General features: G+C 36.2%; 1 protein-coding gene across 1 annotated transcript in view; it reads right to left on the bottom strand.

Annotated features, from left to right (window-relative positions):
* The window catches only part of LOC129951196 (uncharacterized), a 34,419-nt gene extending 17,624 nt beyond the window's left edge, over positions 1-16,795 (bottom strand). The window contains exons 1-2 of the mRNA XM_056063235.1: positions 16,693-16,795; positions 352-551 (exon numbers count right to left, since the gene is read on the bottom strand). Coding sequence (XP_055919210.1) covers positions 352-551; positions 16,693-16,795 — 303 coding nt within the window. The remainder of the gene's footprint in view (positions 1-351; positions 552-16,692) is intronic.
* Positions 16,796-19,557: the final 2,762 nt, after the last annotated feature.

The raw sequence follows: 19,557 nt of genomic DNA on the forward strand, positions 1-19,557 counted from the left end.
CACTTTGTTCAAAATTCTAGCTCCAGGTCCGTCAAAAATTAATAAATCGCTGTATTCCGTTGCTTCGCTGATTAAACAAAGATTGTTTGCTTGTTTTATAATAAGTTAAGTTTCAAAGCTCCTTTGAATTTTGAGCACTAATTCCAGATTTAACACCTCCTTTCCCTTCAACACCAATAACATGACTATCTGATAAACTTTTAAAATTCATTAAATACGCTTGCAGATTGTGACGTACATACATCCCTGTGCAATTAACTTATTTTGATGTTCCACCAGTCCTTACCCACGTGACCTCGCTTGCCGCAGATTCTGCAATTGTAAGGAACATTTTTGTTTTTCAACTCTTACCTTAAATTGAAGTGTTTGGCACTGAGCACGTTGTTGTTCCAAATTTCTTTCTTCTTTCTCCAACTTCAAGTAATCTTGTGCACACAGTTGTTCCTTCAGGACATTGGCTTTGACATCGTCCAATTTAGCTCCCAATTCTTTCAGTCTATTGGTTATGGTTTTGAATTCGCGAATATTGAGAATTGAAGAATAATGAAAAACTACATATTACAAAAATTATTTAAAAAACAACAAAACTTTTTGATTAAAATAAAATAATTAGTAAGGTGAAAGTAGAAAAAAATAAGGTAGTTAATATAATCTTATCACTAAGCCTTTGATATTTTTCTGAACAGCTAAGTTTTGTCTTAGTTCCAAATACTTTTTCCGTCACTCAAAAATCATGCTTGAATGTTGGTTATAAAAAGCCAGAAAATGATCCACACTTTTTAAAGTTTTTCCAAGCTGCAAAATGAGAAAAAATTGTTTGGAAAAATTATCATTCATTTATTTTAAACGTTGCATGTTTGTGAAAATCATTTTTATTTTCCAAATCTCTGGCGTTTTTAAAACTTGCTTGCATTCCGAACCTCATTTTTTTAAAGTTTTTCTCCAATCAAACCTTAAACTATTTTTATTTTGAATGTTCAGAAATATATCCGAAAAATCTATTTGCAGCATTTTTCCAGTTTTCGAAATTTCTTTTCCTATTTTGACATTTTTCGAAATTCTTTGTTGCTTTAAGAACCCTACTTTTATTTCATGTATTCAAATTCTTCACCCTTACGTCAAAAGAAATGTACTCCCATTATGGTGTTCGTATACTTATTCCTTAAATTAAATGCCTCTGGCAATTTTGTAATGCCCAAACCTCGTTTTTTCTTCTACCTACATGTATTTTATTTTATGAAAATTTCTATAAAAGGAATGAAATCTACTTAATAAGTTTTATTTGCTGCCACAATTTATATTCTTTTGAACTCTGCCACAAACCAGCCATTGAATAAAAAGCTTGTTGGCAACAAAATACTAAGGTAGGTATCTTTTCACCTTTTTTTTATGGTGTGCAAAAACATCTGCCTTGAATTTTGTTATAAGGATAACTATAAAAGGGTCTAAACCTAACCTAAAACTGCATAGCTGAAGTATATTTGTCTGAAATAAAAAAGGGAAAACCCATAAAAATAGAAAGATATCAAAACTAAAAAAGACCTATTTCTACCCACGATTTTCTAAAAGTTGATGATGTTAAATCGAATTAAACAGATGACAGAGCGGAAGAGCGAATATGGAATTATCCAGGTGGAAAACTTTCTACAACTCCTGACGAATGTTGGAGACCAACTTAGGTATACAGGAATATATATGCACGTACCTACATAAAGTTCAGAATAAAATCTTACTCTTTATACTATAAAACGTTCCGCAGAGACCTAGAAGAGTCCTTTTTGCTACTCGTAGGTTGGAGCTCGTAGCTCATAGGTACCAAGGAAGCTTACCTACAACTTATTTCCGCTTATAGTTTTTATTTTCTATAGCTCTCTATATATTCTTGGTTTTCTTCTTTTTATGAGTTCTGTTTTGGTTTTATTGAAATAATCCATTTTGTGGTTACCGCATATAAAATTGAGAAAACCATTAGAAGCAGGCAAAGAAATCTTAATAGCATAAGGATATGGTCCCTTGTTTTTAGTCTTTTTTGTTTTATTTCAGCTGGAGGTCTTGTGCTCGATTTGTTTTGATTGCATTTTCATTCTTCAGGAAGTAAATTATGAGAGAAAGAAAAACTTTCGATAATGGATCCTTAAGTTCAAGAAGCATAAAAAATTTGAAATCGGAAAAATATATATAAATCAAAACAAAAAAGCAGCGTTTTAAAACGGCGATGCGATCAAGTGGAAAAAATGAATAGAACAAAAACCAAAACGCTGCTTTCAAAAGTTCCTAAATAGCTGTTTTTTGCAAAAAAAAACTCAAAAAATTTTAGCTTCAAAAATACAGTGAATTGAAAATGAGAAAAACAGTGAATAAAATTATTATACAAAGTTCCTCAATTATGGTCTTACTAAAAAACCCTTTGCTAAAAATGTAGGTCAAATCTGAAATAAATAGCCTCCTAATAACTATTTTTGGTGTACCGCCATTGTTGCTTATTAACGACATTTTTTGACAACACAAAATTTTGTGGAGTATTTTTTGAATACATAAATTTAACTTATCGTAATATCCTTATAAAACTATCGAATGCTTGATTCGTTTTTATAAGTGCTTAGAATTAAATGTGGGATTGGCCAAACCTCGACATATCACCCTACTCCAACAGACGAACGAGACAGAACTAAATACTTCACAAACGGACAGACATAACAAAAGAGAACTAGCGTCCCTTCTATTTCTTTCCTTTTGTATTTTGTATATAGCGTCAGTAAGAGAGAATATAAAGTCGTCACTAGTCACGCATTCACAATCCATCCGCTCCGCCAAGAGGATCAATCGTTTCGAAGTTTTGCTCGAATTAAATAAAGAACTATTTATTTCATTAAATATAAATTATTAGTGTTTTTGATTAAGGAAAGTAAAGGACCTCTAGATAGAAGGAGCTTGAACCCCACATAAATATAAACAATACCATTGAACTCCCTTTTTTTAAATTTTGTCTATTTACAATTTGGCCTGATTAAGGTTTTTCTTCCTATCAAATAATAATTTCGTAAACGAGTGGAAATTGCTGCACGGACATTTTTTTCCAATTTCAAGTTAGGTTATTCGTGATGATATAAGTGTCTCAGACTCCCTTTAGAGGGTTTTGTTTTGGTTTGCAAATATTGAACTAGAATTGTTAAAACGATGGCTATTTATAAAGTTAGAAGAACACTTTTTATTTTTTAGCCAGTTTTTAGTATGCAAATACAATATTTTCTCAAGAGTCAATTAAAGTCAGAACTCGTACCAAAAAATGTGGAACTATTTTATCGAATGAAGTGGTTTCTAATTTCAAATAAATTGTTCAAAAAGCATATTAATGTTCTTCGAACCCAAATTTTTGGTTGTAAATCGATAAATAAGGACATGAGACAAAAGCTGTGAAAAAATTAAAGACAAAAATCGATCGAAAATTAAAACAAATCACATGAAGTTTTGAAAAATGTATGAAATATTTATTTTAAAAGATAGCACGCTCCAAAAATATAATGTTTGATTGTTACATAAAGTAAATATTGACACTTTCTTACATTTAGGCGGTTCCGTGATAAAACTGTTGAAAATTGGCTTTATTACACTTTACAAAAGTAAAATATGGCCAATTCTTATAATTTGTCCTCATTGCACTTGGCTTTATTTCACGCCACTAATAAATACTTGGATGAACTTGCTCCTCAATTCGTCCATTGTTACGCGTGATGTTTGGTATGTAGGACTGTCTTGTTAAACATCATGTCCTGCACGCTATTCACAGTAACGTTGCGATTCACAGCATACTTGAGAAGTATGATGCTGTCAGTCAATAATTAGCACTAAAAAGTGACTTTTTTGTAATGCTTTGGTAGCATTACCTTTGCCGCTGTCCAAAATTAATCGATTAAAAGTCGATCTTCGGCCAACTTCTCAAGAGCCCATTTAATAAAAATTTGATAATATTGGTAAGTAGTTCTTTTTGCAAATTATTTTACGTAGTGGAGTAACAGAATAGATCACGGTCATTACTAACACCTTCCGATACAGCTGTGATATTTTCCTCAGTTTAAACTTCACTTAAGCATTTTGGTAGTTTAACGACGAACAATATAAACTAATTGCAAAATAAAGTCACAATAGCCGCCTCAGTAGGTTAACCGACCATAAAATTGAAGAAGCAACGATGAACTTCTTTAACATTTGTTCTGTTGTAAGACAATTAATAGGTGATTTATAGACCAAACTAAAGATGTTTGACAATGACACAAAACTACGAAACGTTCGTGAGCTGTCAAAAGTACTTTTGGCAACTCCAGAAGAGAATAGCAACAAATTATATATTTATTATTACTTACTTAAGGTGGCGCTACGGTCCTGTGTGAACTAGGGCCTCAATCAACAAACTTCTTCATCTTGCTCGGTCCCTAGCTGGATGTATCCAGTTTCGCGGTGCATAAGGGACCGTAAATCGCACGAAGAACTTTTCTCTCGAACCGACCCAACGTGCTTTCATCCGCTTTTTTCATAGTCCATACTTCTTCACCGTATAGCAGGACGGGGATGATAAGGGTCTTATATAGCAACACCTTGGTCCCTCTAGAGAGGACTTTGCCACTCAATAGCTTTCTAAGTCCAAAGAAACAGCGGTTAGCAAGAGTTATTCTGCGTTTGATCTCAGCGCTGTTGTTGTTCTCTGCGTTTACAGCGGAGCCTAGGTAGACGAAGTCCTTACTACCTCAAAGTTACGTATGTTAATGGTGACGTTTTGACCAAGACGTTGGTGTTGTATGTCCTTTCTTGACGACAGCATGTACTTTGTTTTGCCCTCATTAACCGTCAAACCTATTTTTGCCACCTCTCCCTCAATACTCACAAAAGCCCCATTGACATCACGCTGAGATCTTCCGATTATGTCAATGTCATCAGCATATGCTAGTAATTGGACAGACTTTTGGAAGGTAGTGCCTCTAGTGTTGACGTGTGAGCTCTGTATTATTCTTTCAAGTGCGATGTTAAAAAAAATCGCATGACAGCGCATCACCTTGTCTTACATCGAAAGTTTCTGTTAAGTTGTTTCCAACCTTTATGGAGCAGCGTGATTTCTCCATAGTCATCCTGCACAAACTAACGAGTTTGGCAGGGATGCCAAACTAGTCATGGCTCTATACAGTTCGTCCCTGTAGATGCTGTCATATACGGCCTTGAAATCGATCGAAAGATGGTAGGTGTCGATTTGATGGTCTGGGTTTTTTCCAGGATCTGCCTCAGATTTGACTGCGATTCCACTATGATGTTTCCACTTTCGTCTTTTACGCCTTCATCTTCGCCGCACTCTTCTCATGCCCTCTCTTTTTCCTTCTGAGAAGTCGGTGTTACTCTGGCCTCTTCTCGTCATTTAATGCAGCGCCGCTAGCGTGCTTGTTGTTTGGCTGCATTTGCCTGCCGACATTCTTCATCAAACCAGGGGTTCCTTGTTTGTGGCTGTTTGAAACCCAATACTACAGAGGCGATTTCTTGGTTTTCGATACAGTGTGTTGGCGGTACAGAACTTCGAGGGAGGTTACTTGTAACTCGGTCCGTTGTGATTTTAGCCTTCCGACGTTGTACCTTCTCCCAGCACCTCCCTGTTTTGCCTTGGGTCTGGAAACCCGAAGTGCTACCTTGGCTACAACGAAGTAGTGGTCCGAGTCAATGATATAGCTCCTCGGAAAGTTTGGAGTTCGCACAGCCATGACGCTTTAAGCGTGTCTGAAGTCGATCGCAATATGATCAATCTGGTTGACGGTAGATTGATCTGTAGAACTCCAAGTTCTAATGTGGATGTTGAGGTGTGGAAGAAGCGTATTGGCTAATATGACGTTTCGCCCCGCAGCAAAATCTATGAGCCTGAATCCGTTGTCGGAAGTGTTGTCGTGCAGACTGTTCTTCCCAATATCCACCAAAGATGTCTTCCCTCCCTAGTTTGGCATTTAAATCGCGCAGGACTATTTTGATATCAAAGCTAGGACACTGCTCATATGTTTTGTCTAGGAGCTCGAAGAACACATCTTTGGTGTTGTCATCCTTCTCTTATGTGGGGGCGTGCGCGCATATCAGGCTAATGTTGCCGAATTTAGCCATGATGCGTATGGTCATGAGGTGCTAATTGATGCACCTATAGCTCAAGACTTCTTGCCTAGGTCTGGCTCCATTGACAAAGCCGCATCCAAATAAGCGCTTTTGGTTTTTGGAGCAGTCACCATAGTAAATATCGCAGTTTTTCACCCTCTTTTGCGGGCCCATCCCATCGTTTTTCCTGGATGGTAGTGATGTTTGCTTTATAGCAGTCTAGGGCCTCCGCTAATTCTTGGGCCGCCCGTGGTCTGTTAAGGGACCTAACATTCCAAGTGTATTATCCGAAGTTCGTTGTCCTTAATTCGTTCGGGTTGGTTGTCAACAGTAAATCCGTCCGTATCCGAGGCTTGTTCATACTTCGAAACTAAAGTTATTTTTTAAGTGGCCAGGAAGTCGACTCGACGCACGGCACAACCCCCAAGAACGGGGAGCAGTATAAACCGCTCCTTATAGGCCAGGGCTCCGAATAAGTCGTAGAAGTCCTATAAGGTGTTCACTAAGTAGTTAAACCTTAATAGGAACTGAAGACATCACCGTTGATTCCATCTCGGGAATTCCTCCTAGTTTGGTTTTAATAATTCTTTTTGTTTCCAAGCTTTTTAAACCAATTTGTGTGTAAGAGCAGTATCTTATGTTAACAACAATATTTTGCATAGATTAAAATAATTTTGAATTCATCACCTTTATTTATTCTTGTGACATTCTGGTTAAAAAAAAAAAATTGTAAAACAAATTTGTGTAGAATTTGAAGTCTTGTGGAGACTTTTTAGGGTTTTATGATATTTCAAATAAAAGAAGGCATTTGGTCATATCGCAGCTTAAAATTACGTCAAGATATTGAAAATGACTTCATCGCCCAAAAACGTTTTCAGAAGAAAATCAATGACATATTTCCCAAATCAATTTTAAAATATCAAAATGCATTACTTATTAACATATTGCCCTAAAGATATCATGTTTTTCAACATTTGGGCATTCTGTCAAAGCTTTTGTTTATTTTTGGCTATTCAACATTTTAAATGTCAAATAGCCCAAAAAATCGGTACGTCACGAAAGCGAAACGAATATGTTTGGCCTTCTATCACTTTCAGAAGGAGAAATAAGGCCAATTTTTAAAGAGAATTTCAACGAAATGGTTTTAGTTCTCACAGTGCATCCAGCATTATGGCGTGTAAACACAAAAATATGTTTTTGAGGCATGCTATCCTCCTGCAACAACCCTGCTGGGGCTAACAATAGGATTTGTTGTAGATAAAAAGTTTGGTGTATTCAAAGTTTTTTAGATCTCATATTCAAAACCCAGGTTTACAGGGCCACCTGTAATTTTTTTGGACGTTACGACATTCACTTTGGAATGTATGACCAAACGTTGTAGAAGTTCTTGTAGATTTTTGTTTTGTTTGAAAATGTTGACATTTCTCGACGTTTCAAGGTCCCTAGAATCGAAGTAAAAGATTTTTAGAAAGTTAATTTTTAGATGTCCATTTCCCACGATACCACTATGGCCCGGAACCCAGATCAGGGTGACACCGAGGTTAATATTCAGGCTAGCAAGCGCATCGCGACATTGCTGGACCAATTTAGATGAGGATGTGGCCGAGTTAATGGCTTTGAAAGCTGCCTGGCTGTCTCTTAAGTTAGCCGCATTTCGGTTTTGGTTTGGGCTTTGTTTAAATATCTTACATGCCTCGCTTATTTCGAGCAGCTCAGCCTGAAAAATGCTAGCAAAGTCAGGAAGCCTAAAGGATTTAGCTACATTTAGGGACTCAGAAAAGATCACAGAACCAACTCCGCACTCCGTCTTTGAGCCGTCAGTAAAGATGGTTGTGTCGAAACCTATCGACACGATGTCATCCTCCCAATCTTCTCTGGATGGGAAAATAACCTTAAAACTCTTACTAAGGCTCAAAGTAGGTGTGGAGTAGTCAGTGTCTACCGAGATAATATCTGAGGGAATCAATTTCGTTGTGTTGCTGTGACCATAAGGTTTTGACAACCAGCTGTCTGATTCCTTCAGCCTAATAGCGCCGAAGGAAACTATGTATTTAATAAAAAGGTCGATTGGTAGAAGATCCAAAATGACGTTTAAGGCGTCCGTTGGGCAAGTAAGCATGGCCCCTGTGGTGCCCACGCCAGCTCTTCTCTGAACCTTCATTAGCTAATCAATATTATAGGCTTTGCTAAGAGCAGTCCACCAAACATCGACCCATATGTTAAGATTGGACGTACTACGGCTGTCTACGTCCATAAAATCATCTTCGACTGAAGTCCCCACTTTTTGCCGAAAGTTTTGCTCCAGGCGTAGAAGGCAACACAGGCCTTCTTAAACCGTACAGTTTAGTTTAGGGTCGAGTATAACTCCCAAATATTTTGCACTGGAAGACAATGATAGGATTTGACCATTGAGTCGAGGTAGCGTGAAGGGCGGTACTTTAGTTTTGGTGGTAAAGAGCAACAGTTCAGTTTTACTTTGGTTAACTCCTAGTCCACAACTAGTGGCCCAGTTGCTAACTTTCTTCAAAGCTGACTCCGTGATTTCACGGAGTCAGCTTCACAGAGGTGTACTTTCCTGACACCAATAGCACCAAATCATCCGCGTAGGCTACCGCCTTCAATCCACATCTCTCTAATTTAACGAGAATTGTATCAATGACCAGAAGCCATAGAAGAGGCGAAAGAACACTACCCTGGGGTGTTCCCCTACTGACGTGTTTTGTTGCGATTGTATTGCCTAGAAAGGCTCGAATCTTCCTACCACTGAGCATGGAAATAATCCATTCTCGAATAAAGTATTCTACACCGAACTTAACGAGGTATTCTTCTATTAATTCTGTAAGGACGTTGTCTCCGTAGATTTACCCTTAAGATAAGCATGCTGAGAGCTTTCGAGAGGTCGTCCAACTAGAATTTCTCTAATATGGTAATCAAGAATCTCCACGACATGGGCACATGTTTGAGAAGGGGACTTCCTTCGAAAATTTGTTCCAGCCATGGAGCTGCCACATCATGCAACTTTTAAAGCATAACTGGCAGTGTGCCATCCATTCCTGGGGATTTATATGGAGAAAAAGTATTGATGGCCCACAAAATATTTTCTCTGGTTGTAACGGAATTGACTTGCTCCACATGAGCTACGTTTAGCTCTGTGGTTTCAAGCGATTCGGGGTTATCACTCTCGCAAGTCGCAACCCGGAAAGTGCGTCTTTATGAAGGATTAAAATGTTCCTTCGATAAAACATTGCTGAGCCTTGCCTTTATGTCTTCGATTGATTGACAGTATTCTCTCCAGCCTAGTCTTTTGGCTGAAGCTTGCTTTTAAATTTTAAGAGAATCTTTATACGGTTGGTAAAACTTATGTTTGTGGCAGATATTGAAAATTGTCCTCGCCATTTTCCTAATACTGGACAGTTCTTCATTCCACTAAGAAGGAAGGGTTTTACGACTATATTTAACTGGGCAAGAGACTCTAAAAGCTTTACTTATAGAAGTTTCAAAGGTTTTCACCTTTGATTCAAGGTCTCCTATCGATTCGGTAAATTGCTTAGTTTGGAATTAACAATTTGACTGAATTTCGTCCAGTCAGTTCTTTTGGGATTTCTATAAGGCGGAGGGTTTTTCGACTCGAAATAGATTTGAAAAAGAATCCACTTGTGATCCAAAAACGAATTTAAAGGGGAAGCTCTCCAATTCTCCACTAATAAATTACGGGTAAATTTAAAGTTTCATCAAGCACATCCTCCCATCCATCATAATTTTTTGAGCTCGGAAAGACGAAAGTGGGAGTATTGCCTCTGTTACAAATGGTCATATTATTTTCGATTTTGGACATAAAAAACCTTTTAAATGTTTCTAAGCTAAAATACAAGTTCTGTGATTACTTTGGTCGTGATCTGGGGTTTTATAAAAGAGGTCGTATTTGTTGTTTTGGAGGCCTCGCACCTTTAGGCTGTTTATCTTTTCTTGGATAACGCAAATGTCGAAGTTTTCCTCCCTAAGGAAAATTCTTAGATTATCTGAAGCATACTTAGAGTGCTTCAGAATAATCTGGATGACCTTCAGCACGTTTTTTAATTATTTTTAGCTGCAGAGCTGGGGCCCGGCAACACGCTGGGGATCTCGACTCCGCTTATAACATCGTCAACCTCGACATTTTCATCAGCTTTGTCGGTGTCTGTTCCCCGACTCTGCAGAATTTTAATTTGGCATTCGTTTTGCCTTTTCGAGAGCCCCTAGACTCTCCTCGCTAATCCTCAAAAGGTAAGAGGCGCTGGTCTTCTTTGGTTCTTCTGCCTTAACTACAGCCCAATCGTGCATGGGGACCAGTGGATTTTGCCTCTGAAGACCGCGGATCAAGTCCTGTCCGCTTGGCTTTATGCTCATGAGCTAGAGATTTCCTTAGCTTGGATAAGCTTGCGCTTCAAGCCCTCCCAGTCATTGCTTACCTTAGCAATGCTTTCACTAAGGAAATCCCCAGAAACCCTGTCCGCACACTTAATTACCCTATGCCCCCTGAGCATCTCGCCAGAGTCAAAACTAGGTAGGGGCCCACCATCTCAGAGAGCTTGCCCTTAATAGAGTTCCACACTTTCAGCAGAACTTTGCTGTTTGTGTAGAGCTCATCCACAACTGCTACGTCGAGGTCATCCCAGACAGCCTCACTAAGAGTATCAGTTGCGCTGCTCCAGAAGATGGTGCTTTCACTAGCTTTGTCCGGTCGCCAAGCTTGCTCTTTTTCTTAGACGTGCAGATCTCTACCTGAGATCTGTTTCGCTTAACGGCCTTTTCTCGGCTGGCCAGAGGATTGTTGTATTCATCAACAACCTTCTGGTACTTTATTTTATCTTGGGCGTCTCTCTCATGAATCACTCCGGTCTCTTCATTTTTGCCAATCTTGGCAAGAATGTGAGAGGCCGTTTTGAAGCGGTTCCCGAGAAGAGCGCCTTCTGATGGAAGGAACTTTTTGGTTCCTCGAGTTGCACTAATACTCGAGGGTTTCGGTTTTGAATACGGTTTAGGAAGTATAGGAGTGCTATGAATAGCACTGCCTATACTTTCTGTGGTTTTGGGTTCTCACAAGTGCTAGAACTACCAGCGCTAAATGAGCTCCCCTTCAAAGTCCCCTGGCTGGAGGCCAAGAGTTCATCCTCCAAGTGTTTGGAGGGTTCTACGTTCGCCATGTCTATTTCGTCCATTTTGTTTAAGTTTCTTGTATTTTGGGCCCACGAGTAGGTCGGAAAAAAGAGGTCGGACCCTGCCAAGGCATCCGATTGAGCTCGTTAGCGACTGGTTTGCCCCCCAGCCTTTCATTCTTCAGCACGGCTTATGTAAGACGCCCACATCACCACTGAAATTAGGGACCCCGTATCTATGGTCAAATTGCATTGCTACGGCTTGCTACTATTAAGGAGTAGGAAACTTCAGCAATTCAACCTGACCTTATCTGATCCAACAACGTGCAAGACAACTGTGGTGATCATTACCTCCCGGCACCCACTGGGAGGGTTTGAAACGAGGATTTTTGCCGGGCTATACGATCTATACTCGTAGAATTTTTTTTGTAGATTTTTGTTTTTGTTAAATAACTGACTATTGTTAAGCTTTAAATTTTATTAGATTGATGTTTTTTTTTTTTATTTTTTGTAAGAAAACTATAACCTCGATGTTTTTTAATTTTACCAAATGTTAATAAAATTTCGTTTTTCAATGCATATAATAATTTTGTTTAATGCGTTATATAAAATGTGGTTGAAGTCGCTTGCGATATTGGCTCAAGAGATATTAGCGGTCAACTAAATTTGTCACTTTTTTTAAACTGCTATGGTTAATATTTTAAATATTTTAATATATTTGAAAATCCTTTTTTATCTTTTGATGTTATAATCTGATGTTGGTTGATATTTGATAAAGTAAGAGTCAATTTAAAAACATAAATAATTACTCAATTATGGCAAAAAAATAATTTCAATATCAAATCTTTTAATTCTAAATATATAAAAACAAGCTTTAATAGATACATTATAAATAAATAAAAACCGATTTATTGTAATTAACAGATTGTTTCAATTAATTGTGCATAAAATTAACCTATATTTGTATTTAACCATAAATACATTAATTACTCTCATTAAACATTGTCACATTATTTGCGTTTCGAATGCACCATAATCGTAACAATTTTGTTTTGTTTTTACATTTTTTGTCAACAATTTTTATTAAAATTTAAGAAAATATGTAATATTGACCATTAAATTTAATTTCAATGTCACTTTAAAGAATTAATATTTGTTTAAACAAATACAAATTTACATCGCTCTGTTTAAAAAGTGAAAATAAAAAAAAATCAATTACAAAAAAAATCAATTAATTAAAATTTATAGATGTAAATGTTCATCCAACAGAACAATAATTTCAGTTATTTGTTGAATTTACGAAGTGTGCAGGCTCAGCAGGCAGCACAAATAATGGAAGGACCATCAGGAAGTACGAGGCAAATGTAAAGTAAATGTTGATTTTGTAAGAACAAACTTCATAATGTGGGAGTAGCTGCATCATGTGTTGAATGGTTGCGTTTAATTTTATAGTGGCTGTTGGCGTAATGTTGCGTAGGAATGTCATTATGTAAGAGGTTTGGCAACCAATTTGCAAGCGTTATGCAACCAAAAATCAAAAATGTTTTTAAGGGAAGTTTTCCATATACAAATATTACACAATATTTAAAAAGAAACATTAACTTGAGTTATAATCATAAGGAAGCATTTTTAACACTCTGTCGTTTAATGTAGGGTTTTCCGATAAGGGATTTAATTTTCCAATCCTCACATTTGCGACTAAAAGTTCTCAAATGCTTAACAAAAAACATCTTTAAGTCATTCAATTGGTTGTGAATCGTTAAAGTAAAACATTATTATCTTTCACGCTGCTCCAAAGAAAAAAGTCAAAAGGCGTTAAATCCCAAGGTCTTGTTGACAAATTATGAACACCTTTTCATAAAAAAATACTGTTAGGAATATTTTCTTTGAAATAATCTGAACTTCAGCATTTCTGTAGCAAATTTTATCAATTCCAATTCCAGGTTAAAGTGCGTTTCGTTTAACTTTTACTGATGAGGTAGTTTTTCTTGCTAAATGTCAAAAGAGGACAGCTTGAAGATTGACATCTGTCCAAAAAACGAGCCCTTTCTAGGTCTTTATTTGGATAGGGCTTTTTTTATAAGAAGAAAATAATTATTGTTCACGTTATCCCTATTTCGCCGTAAATCAAATCTAAGACATAGATATGTTCAAATTGTAACTCAATTATATACTTAGATTAATTGCTCTTAAACTACTTTATATCAAATTATATGTGTTGGTTAATTGTGTGAAAAATCATAACTTTATTACGATATGATTTCATTTATATAATAATTAATGAGTTTTGTTGCTTTTTCTTTGCTGGGCTTTCAAGTCCTTTTTTCAAGGCAATATATTACAATCACAACAAAGTATACTTCATTTTTACGGGTCATTATCTCAGGTACTTATATTTTTTCTTTTATCGAGACACCAATTCTCATTTTCTCGACATACCAATAATATACCTTCAAGTATAGATAATATGTGAGATGTAGGTAGAATTTTTCTTTAGTAAAAGGTACCAACAACTTTTCTAATTAATGACAAGAACTAACAACTTTTTGTGCTTTTCGTATAGTTTTATTCCTTTTGAGATGAAATACCATGTACAGTCGAACCTGAGTAACACTTTCCATTCCCAAAAAACGTTTAAGAAATCGAGATTTACTATTGATGAAAAAGATTAATTTTTCAAGAGTTACTATTTTAGTTGGATAATAAGAAATATTCTTATCCATATGGTTTTCAAATAATAGGTTTCATTTTGAATCGCCCACTATTTGGGCAGCTGTTAATCTTAAATGTGGCAAATAAGTAACAGCTTATCCGAGCTATATTAGAAATGCCCCTATCTCTTATCCTGGAGGAGATAGCGCCCAAGAGTATTACGCTGAAAGGCTTTATTTTTAAAAGATCTTCACAATTATTTGGCTACAGGACGACATCGACATTATCGGAAGCTTTTAGCAACCTGTTCTTAAAGCGCTTTCTAGATAAGCAGACGAACCGCGTTGTTCTTGAAGCGTCACTGTTGGTAGCAATAATTTCGAAGCTGCAATATCTCAGGCTTAAACCTTCCATGGATCGGGACCCGGATAAGTAAGTAAGGTTCTGTTTTGGAAATAAGCCATAAATAAGATATATTCTATTTGAACTGAAGTCCTGGCAGTCATTTGGCTAATATTATTTGCGATTGATAATGACATAAATTCTTCTTTACCATGAAATTATTATCCTTATATATTTATCGGGTTTTTCAATAAGAGTGCTACAAGAGTTTTTTTTTAGTTAATGAAAAACGGTTTTGGATAGCAATGAAATTTTGTATTCCTGTGAGAGTACGTTCAATGCCATTGATGTTTAATTCGATTTATTTTCATGGCCTGCACAGGCACGCTTATAGTAGTCCAGAAGCTGGACTCAATTTTCGAAGATTTTCAAGCGTAAATTGATACTGCTGCAATTTCACGATCGATATTCCTACAAAGTTTATCAATAGTCGCTGGCTTGTTGGCATAGACCATAGACGGCGTCAAATCGGGCGATTAAGGCTTCTGGACCATTTCTTGAGATAAGACGTACTCCAAGCTTAGTGGCTTAGTGTGGCTTGTAGCGCTCCTGCTGAAACCACGGTTCTCCAAGATCCATCCATTGAACGGTAGCGATCCCCATTCACAGTAACGTACCGGTCTGGATCATAGCGGAAGAAGTACGGCCTATAAACCACACCAAAACCGTAATTTTGTTGGGATGCAATGATGACTCATAGAGTACGTGTGGATTGCTACCCAACCAATACCGCATATTTTGTTTATTGACGAAGCCATTCAGCCTGCCAATCGCTGAAGATGATTTTTCGATGAAAATCCAAATCATTTTTAGCCCAATTCACGAACACACGAAGCTTCTGGTTTTCGAGCGGCTTCAGGTTTTGCGTCACTTTAATCTTGTTCAAGATCTTTTCGCAAAATTTGCCACAAGTACGTCACAGAGATGCCCAACGACTAGTGAGAGGCACATTTGGGCTTTCTTCAACTGAAGCCTCAGCTGCAGCAATATTCTTGATACTGTTTCACTGGAACGGGAACATTTTGTACTGTGCCTGTCTATTAAAATCTGCATGTGGATCAGATCTGTGAGGACGATTAAGACGACCATAAATTGGACGTAGCGCTCTTAACGTAGGGCTACTGACTCCGAAATTTAAACCTTTTACGAGTATATATATTTCATGGACGCTAAGTATATCCTTTAAATATTTAAGGTTACAATACACTGCTAGCTTTAGGAAAATAGGGAAGGATTTAAGTGGAAAGCGGATTTGACTAACCGAATGGGAGCAAAATACAGAATAAGGTAAAGTATTCCACGTTCTTGATGTGCAGCTGAAAAAGGAATTTCTGTACTTAACACTTTTTTTTTGTATAATAAGCGCACGCTCAATGTGATAATACTTCCGTTATTATGTAGACACAGGATGAGCACTAGGAAAGGGAGAGAGGGCAAGGCAATTCACATTCGCGTAGTACGGCTAATGAAAGAATCTCTATACTTGATAGTACGTTAGAAGTTGGTCTCGAGGGTATATTGATGAGCATTCCTAGAAGCGCTAGTATTACGGTTGAACTGTTTAAGGGGAAGAATGCAACTGGCTATTTCTCTAGAGCATACACCTTTAAAATAATTGTAAAAGAGGGTGGGGCAAGTAACATTTCAACAATATTCACACGACGTAAATGATCTTATGATGGTTATTTCACCAATCAATCTAAATGCTTTACGTTCAATACTATCCAAGAGGCTTAAGTAAGTTGCAGGAGCGCCAGCTCAGAAATGGGAGTTATACTCAAGCTTTGGACGTCTATAAGTTTTGTAGATAACAGCCAGATAAGAGGGGGAGAAAAACTTCTTGCATAGCCTTAGAAAACCCAAACATTTTGCGGCATTTTTGGCGACATTGCTTATGTGACCGAGAATATTTAGGTGTTCAATCTCCTCAATGCAAGTGCCACCCGTGGATGGCAAGTGGGGCATATCTCGCTTTAACGATACAAGACTGCATTGGGTTTTCGAAGCATTAAATTTCACGCAATTTCTTATTCCCCATTGTACAGTGCTGCTTAGGTCGGAATTTAATGAGCTTATCATATTTTTTAGTTGCAGTTCCACATGCGAAGAAGAGGGATGTGAATCTGAAAACGAATACGAAAAGTTAAGAGTGCTATCGTCAGCGAAACAATGTATTGGATTAGAAGTTGCAGACACTAGATCATTAATAAAAATGAGAAAGAGTGTTGGAGAAGGCACACACGCATTTATTTTATGGACTTCAGACTTGGATCCATCCAATACTACTTGTATTGAACGATCCGAAAAGTAATTACGAATTCAATGTAGCAGGAATTCAGGAAAACAAAAATCACTCATTTTCGATAAGAAAGCCCAGAATTGAACTTACGTCTCTTAACGTTCAAGAAATATGGCAGATAAATATGAGGAAAGAACGACGTGAAGACTTGCAGAAGTGTTAAAGCTTCAGTAACAGTTTTATCGGGTATCATTTTTAAAGACGTTTTTGAATTTCGGCAAAAAGTCTTAACTTTCATTAAATTGGATGAAAGAAAGCTTTTTGGTGGAATATTTCTTGAATCGTTGGAGTAATCATAAACACCGAGCAGGAAAGCACTGAACTAATAGTTTAAATTGGATAACTATAAGCAGAGCTGTAAAAGAATGCAATCATTTGGTATTTTATCGCGAAAAGTCCCATTCATTTAACTGAATTTTGGGAATGCATTAACATTGATTAATGCAATACTTTAACTTCGAAAACAAATTCCCAGTTAATTTTGAAGTCTTTTGTAAGAAAATCATTTAGAGCAGTTAAAAGACTTAAAGTCAAAAGAATGCATTACTTTTTACTGCTTGCATTCTTGTAAGTCTTTTAAAAGTCTTTTACATTCTTTGCATTCATTAAGTCTTTTGATTGCATTCAATGTAGTGCAGTCATTTGAATGCTTTGAAGTCTTTTTACTGCTTGAAGTCTTTCTACTGCTTGAAGTCTAAAGACTACTTTTTATGAATGTATTTTGCAGAAGGTGTGATCATAGGCTAAAACATATAAGGTGGCTTCTAAAAAAGACGTTTGTGTAGGTGTTCTTAGTTCGGGCAGGAGAAACACTTTTTTTTTATTTATTTTGTGAAAAGATGTTAAATGATTTGCTTAGTTTGTGTTTATTAATGTAATTTTTTGTGTTTTTTTTTAATATAATTTATTTAATAAAAATAAATTTCGTAAATATATATGTATAAATGGATTTTTTTTAAATTTTGATAGACTTTGTATTTGGCTAACTACGAGTACAATATGAGTTTAATAATCAAAAGACCAAAGTAAATGCTAGTTGTAAGGAACCTGATGATAAACTATATAGATAGACTTAAAGCACTCAAAAGACTTCAAGCAATAAAAAGATTTCAAGCAATAAAAAGACTTCAAAGCATTCAAATGACTGCATTACATTGAATGCAATCAAAAGACTTAATGAATGCAAAGAATGTAAAAGACTTTTAAAAGACTTACAAGAATGCGAGCAGTAAAAAGTAATGCATTCTTTTGACTTTAAGTCTTTTAACTGCTCTAAATGATTTTTTTACAAAAGACTTCAAAATTAACTGTGATTTTTTTTTCGAAGTTAAGTCTTGACATGAAGTCAAATTATTCAAAATGTAAGTCTTTTCAATCATTTAACTGCAATACAAAAATGATTGCATTTTTTACAGCTCTGACTATAAGGATCTTAACTTAATGATCAGCATAGAAAGTTTAAAGTTGTGAATCTAGATACGAAAAATAAAATTAATGGTTTGTAAGTTGAAGTATTATCAGTGAAACATTTTAATGGGTAAGAAGTTGCAGAAAAGAGATAGTTTATGAATATATTGAAGGTAATAAGAGATAAAACGCAGCCCTGTGGAACACCAGCATTTATTTCATGTATTTGATACCTGAAACCGTACAACTTGTAATTTACGCTTAGAAAGGTGATTTGAATCGAAGGAAGTGGCGTTTAAAAGCATTAGAACAACAAAAGAAACACTAGTGTCAGCGGATTTGTTTATGCCAAGGTTTTTCAGTTCTCTGGCATCTGTACGAATATAGATTCGTTTTATAAAATGTAATATTGTCTGTCGTAATTGTTGGCCATGCAAAATTTTCTAGTTTATTACACCATTATAATTGGGTTCTACTGTACAATTTATTCATCAGACAAAGTCCTTAAATTGCATACTATACTATTCTGAACTTTGGTTTCTGAAGAATGATTATAACGATATATGTTATGTACCTACTAGAACTCTCTTTTATAGATATGTATGTAGCTAGAACAAGTATGAGAATAATTGCAATCACCGCTTCGTTTAATAGCTTCGTGTCTGTATCTTTTGATTCCTAAATCAAAAAGTTACATCAGATCCTTATATCCTAGACACATACGTAGGTACGAGTATATAAATAGTCCTTTAGTTCTATAGCTTTTATACAAAGAGAAGTTTATGTAGAATTAAAATGAATTGAACTACTACATATACATATATATATGGTATGCTGATAGTGATGGGATGGTGCTCTGCAATAGAAAATGGGATTAATCTGGATCTTAATGGGATTTCATGTGGCATACAAAATAACAGCAATAGATAGAAATATAGGGTTTCCGTGAGCGAAGGTTGATTTAGTGATGGTTTTATGTAAGGAATTTTTTAAAGTCGTTCCTTATAACTGAGCATCCTCATGGATTTTCTAGTCTCCTGGATGCAATAGTTGGAATTATAGTCTTTCTTCTGATTGTACACTAAATTTTAAAAACGTTCTGGTAAGTGTGGCTCCAAGGTTCAATGATAGAAAACAATATAGAGAATCATTTAAGGAAGGGTAGTTACGCTAATTCTTCCTTGGGTAAAAATTGCATATTCTAAAATTTCGTCTAAGTGACTAACTCAACTGTTGATTAAAGAGCTAAAATTTAATAAATTTAATTAAATTTTAGTGGGGTCTTCAACCCCATATTTCGCTTAGTTCAAGTTAGAAGTATAACTTAAAACCTGACTTCAATGTAAGCTTATATCTATGAGATGGGGTGGGTCAAAAGGAGCACACGGGTCAGAAGTTTGTAAAGGCCATTGGAGGAGTGAATTGGTAAATCGAAGATGGGAGGTCAAACACGATAAGGGGTTAAGATCAGAGAATTATTATAAGGAACGTATTGAACTTCAAATCGAAGTAATCTTTGTTAGATGCTTTCTATTCTTGATATGTGAA

Source organism: Eupeodes corollae, chromosome 1, assembly GCF_945859685.1.
Source record: "Eupeodes corollae chromosome 1, idEupCoro1.1, whole genome shotgun sequence".
NCBI classification, from domain to species: domain Eukaryota; kingdom Metazoa; phylum Arthropoda; class Insecta; order Diptera; family Syrphidae; genus Eupeodes; species Eupeodes corollae.